This window comes from Bison bison, unplaced genomic scaffold (genome assembly GCF_000754665.1).
Source record: "Bison bison bison isolate TAMUID 2011002044 unplaced genomic scaffold, Bison_UMD1.0 scf7180017864286, whole genome shotgun sequence".
In the NCBI taxonomy this organism is placed as follows: domain Eukaryota; kingdom Metazoa; phylum Chordata; class Mammalia; order Artiodactyla; family Bovidae; genus Bison; species Bison bison.
This window is the reverse complement of record NW_011494858.1, coordinates 2,641,988-2,649,526: the sequence shown is the minus strand read 5'-3', so window position 1 is coordinate 2,649,526 and position 7,539 is coordinate 2,641,988. Positions and strand designations below refer to the sequence as shown.

Below are 7,539 nucleotides of genomic sequence, written 5' to 3'. Positions count from 1 at the left end.
ATTTTAAATATTACTAATCGTTTCTTACACTTGTAAGAGGACAACATTTTCAGTCCCTCCCCAGGGTATCTGTCTTCTTTGTTCTGGTTTCTTTACCCTGTACTCCCCCAGTTTATTTCCTTCCTTTTTAGCTTTGCTAAGACCCCCAATTCACAGTTATAGGTTGCTGGGTACAGCATCTGGTGCTGATGTTGCTTTCTGATGGCCCTGGATTCAGAAGGCACAGATATCTCACTGATAGTACTTTTGGCCCAATTACAAACCACATTCAAAATCCAGAATGACGCGTGCTTTTACCTGGGAGATGGGTACCCCTCATCCACACAGACTGCCCTCAGCTCTGGAAAGCATCTGCCCAACATTCCAGGTCATTCTAAACTGTGTCCACTAATAGATGACTTTCTTCTCCTCTCAAAGACAAGTGTCAGATACCAGGAAGAGTCAAACTTAGAGCAGACTGGACCTCAGGCTGGTTTTATGAAAACAACCTGGTTTCTCAGCTACCTGTTTTCTCTTTTAAAGGACTGAGTTCATCCTTTGGACACTACAGGCCAGCGCCAGAACTGACAAGGTATCTCAGACTGATCACCAATGGATGTGCCGCAACGCACAAAGTCCCGTGTCATCCAAAGATGTGGAAAGGCCCTCCACGGGCAGAGAGGTGGGGTCAGATTGTTGGAAAAAGCAGTTAAAAGGACACCAAGAACGTCCAGGCAAGAGGCGAGGTTGGGTAGGAACGGGGCTGATAGGCGAGAAAGGAGTAGTGTGAGAAAAGGATCAGAGATTGGGTCCAAAGTGAACATGACGAATAAATATAGAAGAGGGAGGAATCTTCAGTGACATTCAAGTTTCTGACTCCAGGGCTGGTTGTTGTTCAGTGGCTCAGTCATGTCCAACTCTTTGCGACCCATGAATCGCAGCACGCCAGGCTTCCCTGTCCATCACCAACCCCCGGAGCTTGCTCAAACTCATGTCCATCAAATTGGTGATGCCATCCAACCATCTCATCCTCTGTCGTCCCCTTCTCCTCCCATCTTCAATCTTTTCCAGCATCAGGGTCTTTTCCAATGAGTCAGCTCTTTGCATCAGGTGGCCAAAGTATTGAAGCTTCAGCTTCAGCATCAGGCCTTCCAAAGAATATTAAGGATTGATTTCCTTGAAGATTGACTGGGAATCATGAACAGACACACCCACATACATAAGAACCCCCTTCCAAACTGTTCATGGGCCTGGGGTATACAGAGACGGCTGATCTGTGAATCAGAAAACATATCTCATGGGAAATACTCTCTTTATAGTTGCCGCAAAAGTCTCATCACTGACTGCACAACAGACTCATCCGGGGAGTTTAAAATAAACACCATGCCCAGCCCTCCTCCTGTATTACCTACCTCTGGCTTAGAACAGCTGGATGCCAACCTCTGTGTACTTTGACCCCTGCCCACTGCAGAGGTGATGCTATCATACAGCGGGACTGAGAACACTGGACCAGGCGTGCACAGCGAGGGCACCAAGTTACCTGCCTGTTCAGAACTGCTAGGAGGACTCCTTGGAGCTGCTCACAGCCCGAAGCTTAGTTTGGCTCAGCCTGGATCCCCGTTGCTTGGGGTGAGAGAAGTGACCTGACCTTCAGAACTCAGCTCTCTGGCCAAAATAAGGGCTGGCAAGGAAGACCTGGCAGGGGAACAGGAAAGAAGGGAGCCAGGTGTCCGGCATGCGTGCTTCCCCTCTGGCTGCGGAAGGCAGCGGTCTCACCCTCCTGTGCCTCACAGTCACAGCGGAATACGGGTCAAATGCAGATGCCCGCGCTCCACTCCCTGCACTGGTTAGAAGTCTAGTGTGTAGCCCAGGAATCTGCATTTAACGGGTCCCAGGTGACTTCCAGAGAGCGGGTGGCACACCTCCACTGCCCATCCCCAACCTTGAGAAGCCCACAGGGGTCTGTGGCCCCCACCATGGACATATGCCCGGTGGGGGCTCTCTTTCTTCCTGGACATGGCCCAGGAGAGTCTGAAGTCAGGACTGAGGTAGCGGCCAGCAAGCAGGGTTAAAAATGATTAGAACTGCCATTTCTAGACATGGTTAGAACTGGATAGTGGGCCACTAACCAAATGGGGGCCCTTCCTGGAAAAGAAGTGCACCTGCCCCAGGCGTTCTGCGTGTCACAGACGGTGGAAGTGGGGCAGGAAGGTCCCGTGACTCACTGGCTCCTTGATTTCAACAGAAATGTGAGTTTCCCAGGGCGAGTGCAGGAACCCAGGGAGCAGCCTCTGGCCTTGCAGAGAACTTCTGTGTCGGCAGTGGGTTTCAAAGTGTGGCTTCTGGGTCAGCAACATCAGTCTCGTTAGTTAGAAATGAAGATTCTCAGGCCCCACCCCTGATCTATGGCTCAGACACCCTGCTGGGGGCGGGTGTCTGAGTTACGCTGAGGCCTCAGATGGTTTTGTTAGTGCTTAGTGCCTCAGCGAAGCCTTGAGTGCTTCAGGGCCCACAGGCTTAGGAAAGGTCCCCGCTCTCCTGGCCGTCAGCCAGTCCCTTTTCATGGGGGAGGGGGAAGCACACAGCACCCCTCCCACCCCCTCGCCCCGCCCAGCTACGGGGCAGGGGCTGAATGACACAGGATTCCAGGCAGCTGCCGCTGGCCCTGCAGGCAGCCCCCAGCCGACTCTCGACCTTGTTTTCCCTTTCTCTCATCCAATACTTTGGCCACCTAATGCGAAGGGCCAACTCATTGGAAAAGACCGGATGCTGGAAAAGATGGAGGGCAGGAGAGGGGGCTGAAAGAGGATGAGATGGTTGGATGGCATCACCGACTTGATGGACATGAGTTTGAGCAAACTCTGAGAGTTGGTGATGGACAGGGAAGCCTGGCGTGCTGAGGTCCATGCGGCTGCAAAGAGTTGGACACAATTTAGCAACTGAAAAACACCACCACCCAGAGGGGCTTTCCCTAAGAAAGAAAAGGAACTTGGGGACCTAATCTCCAAAGCAGAGCCAGCCCCAAGGCCTGGTTCCACTCTCCCCTCCCCAGAGACTTGCGGGAATGGGGCTCAGAGGGGCTCAAAGCCCATCTCCTCCAGGCCCAGTCTGCTTTCCTCTCGGAGGAGGGGAAGCGGGTGGCTTCCCGTGCCCAGACAGATGCCCCCATGGAAGGGGTTACAAGGGTCACACCCCATACCTCCAGAAATAGGCCAGAGCTAGTGTTTCAGTCAGCTCAGGCTGCTCTAAATGCCACAAACCGTCAGTGGCTTACCTAACAGGTTCTGGAGGCTGAGAAGCGAGGCTGATTCAGAGACCAAGGCCCAAGGGAAGGACCAAGCCAGGGCAACAGGGTGAGCTCCTCTGTGCTTTCTCCTCCAGCCCCAGTTCTGGACCTCTTCCAAGCATTCTGATCAGAGACAGAGATGAACGTGCTCAAAGCGGGGGTCACAGGGATCAGGGATAATCCAGCCTTACCGTCAGGATGCATCGTAGAGTCTTTAAACGTGTTATAAGAGACTCCATAGCTTTGAAGCCAAAATTCGAGGACTTACTTGGGTTAAACTAAAAGCACAATTTTCTTTCTTGTCAAACAACTTTATTTGAGGCAACAACTGAAGTATAATTTAATTCAACAGGAAATATCACACTTGGAGGGAAAACAGAAAAAAAAAAAAAAACCCTCCTTCAATGAAAGCCAAACATTCTTTCCAAGGCACAGCACTGACATTTCCAGATTGACAGCAGGAGTTTGTTTCCATAAAACAAAATCTTGAGCCCAAAGTCTGCCTTGGGAAATGGTTTTCCACCTCATCTCTGTTTCTCCAGGCTCAGGGAACGATGCTCGTGGCTTTCCTCAGGGCCAGGTAGCCTGTGACCACGTCGGACGGCAGCCGTCGAATGTAGGAGAACTCTTCGATGGTGCTGAAGCGCAGCTTGCTCTGCGGGTCCGTGTAGTTGGCCTGGGTGAGAAAACAGGCAGAGAGAAGGGCAGAGAGGTGTTGTTGGCAGTGAGATTCAAGTTCAAGTTAAAAATTAGTTTTCTGGTTTTTACTCAAAGTGCAATCAATGTATCTTCATCATGTCTGACTCTGTCACCAAGAAAGCCAAATCACTCACTGTGGGAAAGACACGTTAATCTCCCCAGACTTGAGAGATGCTTCAGGGTACGGACAGGAAAGTAGGGGAATAACCACAGCAGACACCTGGGGAATCTTCTGCTTGGCGCCTCAGGGCGGCAGGCACCGTCCAGACTGCACCCGCCCCCACTCCACCTACTCGAGGCGCGCTCCTCTCCTGTCCCCCCACCCCAGGCCTCTCCCAAGGCCCCCAAGGGCTCCCCTGCAGGGCTGGGATGGCCACCCCACCCTCTTCCACTGGAAGGGACTGCCATCAACACCCGCAGCCAGGGGCATCGTCACCACCTGCAATTCTGATCATGTCTTTTCTCATGAAATCTCTCAACGGCTCTTCTCTCTGCTCTCAGGACAAAGGCGCAAGGCCACAGCATGGCTCCTCAGACACTGCCTAGAACCCCCCCCTTCCCAAGCCTCTTCCTCAGCCACGTGTACCCCACTCTCTGGTTCCAGCTACCCTGGCTCTGACACCCTCCTTCCTGTCCTGCCCATTCGCCCTTTCCTTGCTCAGCAATCACCTTCAGGGCTCAGCCCCCAAAGTCATATCATCTGGGAAGCCTTATCTGCCCCTGTAGGCGGGTCAGGACCCCACCCTGGCGTTCACCTCAGCACCTCTGTCTCCAGTGGAATGCATATCTCTGCTGCTTTTACGTTTATTATCTGTGTGACTCTGACTGAAGTCTAGGCTGTGAGGCTCCATGAGGCCAGAACCCCGTGGTCTGCTTATCACTGGATCCCAGCTGCACTGTCTCCTGGCGCGATGCAGAGCACACAGTGGGCCTACGGTGAGTGCTTGTCCCATAAAAGAGGGATTAGTGGGTGAATGAACAAATGAACGACCAGCACAAGCACGGAAAAGAGAAGTTGTTTCCGCTGACATACCACATTTCTCTTTTGGCCTGTTCTCCCCATATGCAAAGTGGAGAAAATACTCACTTACTGTCTACCTCAGGGCACACGGCTCCTATAGACTTTGAAACAGAAAACACGAGGGTGAGTCATTTGGAATTCCTTTAAGAAATTAGAAAAGATGCCACTAACGTCTAGACAGATAGCAGCCAATTACTCAAGTGTGGATCATCTGTGCCAGCGCCGGTCGACTGCATGGACCCAGACGCCCAGCGATGCGATGATTTCAGGAGGGAGAGAGGCTGGGTGAAGAGGCAACAAGCTGAAGAGACTGAGTCATGAGTTTCTCAATCTCTAAAAAGTCTCAGTTCTACCACAGGGAGCTTCCTAAAGTGTTTAAGGTCTGCATATCAGGAAACTGAGATTATCCCTAAAAAGCTAAGATTAATTAAAGCTCTATACAAAACAAACCTTTGATCCTTTGGCTTAATCCAGCGACTGCCTCTCTGTACAATGTTTCCTTCAGTGATGCTCGTGTAAAGGAAGGCTTAACTAGAAAAACAGCAGCGGGTCCCTTCAGAGGGACCATGAGGCAGTGAGATGCACTGACTGGCAGGGGAGGCTGCCCTGCAGTTCCCAGCAGAGGTGCCGGCGAATGCATCTGGCTTTGATCATCTGGCCTTCGCGGATGAACCAGCCCTGGCCTGCCTCCATCTCTGTGGCTGCCTCACTCCCAACATCAAGCTGTGCCTTGCCGGCCCGCCCAAGTTCAGACCTTACTGCCAGGAAGGCTGCTGAATCGATACTGCGGGACTCAGGGCACCGCTGCACCGACAGGAAGGTCAATGTACACTTGCACAGACCGGACCTGACCGAGTGTTCTGAACAGAGGGAAGGAGGCCGGGGACCCCCCAGAGATGAACGAGCAGGGAGCTGGACTCCTGTGGTCTGTCCTCCTCTGGACTCCGTCCCTCCAGCCTGAATGAAGCCAAGGCCCCCTCCTCAGAGGGCAGGCAGCAAGTGGCTTTATCGCCTCCCTTGTTGCAGGGAGCTGGGCAGTGAACGCTGGCCCCCACTTCCCCCAGGGCTGAAGCACTTTCCACAGCCTTGTAACCAGGGCTCAACACAGGTGTGACCCTGTGGGCCTTCTGGCCAGGCCCCCACACAGGGAAACAGCCCCTCACTGGAACAGACATGTCAGTGTAAACACAAGCCTGGCTTTATTTTTTAATTACATAAGTTTAATTTATACAAGTAGCAGGTGAACATATTCTTCTCTTAACAAAAAAAGAAAGAAAAACATTGTCAATAAGACTACAGTCTCCTTTTACAAGTCTAACTGCCTGCCAAGCAGAAGACTGGGTTTGATCCCTGGACTGGGAAGATCCCCAAAGAAATGGCAACCCACTCCAATGTTCTTGCCTGGGCAATCCCATCAACAGAGGAGCCTGGGGGGCTACAGTCCATGGAGCTGCAAAGAGCTGGACATGATTTAGTGGCCAAACAACAACAAGTCCTTTATCTTCCCCTGTAGAAATCACTGCTAGGTGGGCACCTTTCCAGACTTTATATACACATACTCTTACACACACACACACACGCACATATGCCAGAGAAGCGCCCGGTGACTGGGTGTTTATTCTTACTTGGTAGTACCATGCACTTACACTGCTTTGTACCACATCTTAAAAGTTTATCCATGTTTTTACCTATACATCAACCTCACAGAACAGGATGAACCCCTACCCCACATTGAATGCGTGCTTAGTCACTTCAGTCATGTCCGACTCTTTGTGACCCTATGGACTGTGTAGCCCACCAGGCTTCTCTGTCCATGGGATTCTCCAGGCAAGAAATACTGGAGTGGGTTGCCATGCCCTCCTCCAGGGAATTTTCCCGACCCAGGGGTTGAACTGCGACTCTTCCTGCATTGGCAGGTGGGTTCTTTACCACTAGCGCCACCTGGGACGCCCCTCCCCCACCCGCCCCGCCCCACCCCGGTTGACTTTATGTTGCTTTCAATGTTTTGCTTGCACGTTTTCTCATGAGCATTTCTGCATGAAGCTCCTTGTACACACTATTTCTCTAAGGCACTGGCTGGAAGAGAAGTTGTTACATTGCAGGCCTCTACTTTCCTGTCTCCCTCAGTTCAGTTCAGTCACTCAGTCATGTCTGACTCTTTGAGACCCCACGCATCACAGCACTCCAGGCCTCCCTGTCCATCACCAACTCCCGGAGTTCACTCAGACTCACGTCCATCAAGTCAGTGATGCCATCCAGCCATCTCATCCTCTGTCGTCCCCTTCTCCTCTTGCCCCCAATCCCTCCCAGCATCAGAGTCTTTTCCAATGTGTCAACTCTTCGCATGAGGTGGCCAAAGTACTGGAGTTTCAGCTTTAGCATCATTCCTTCCAAAGAAATCCCAGGGCTGATCTCCTTCAGAATGGACTGGTTGGATCTCCTTGCAGTCCAAGGGACTCTCAAGAGTCTTCTCCAACACCACAGTTCAAAAGCATCAATTCTTCGGAGCTCAGCCTTCTTCACAGTCCAACTCTCACATCCATACATGACCACA

General features: G+C 51.8%; 1 protein-coding gene across 1 annotated transcript in view; it reads right to left on the bottom strand.

Annotated features, from left to right (window-relative positions):
- Positions 1–3,560: 3,560 nt before the first annotated feature.
- The window catches only part of INO80C (INO80 complex subunit C), a 25,142-nt gene continuing 21,163 nt past the window's right edge, over positions 3,561–7,539 (bottom strand). Inside the window, exon 5 of the mRNA XM_010849756.1 lies at positions 3,561–3,941. Coding sequence (XP_010848058.1) covers positions 3,810–3,941 — 132 coding nt within the window. The 3' untranslated portion in view covers positions 3,561–3,809. The remainder of the gene's footprint in view (positions 3,942–7,539) is intronic.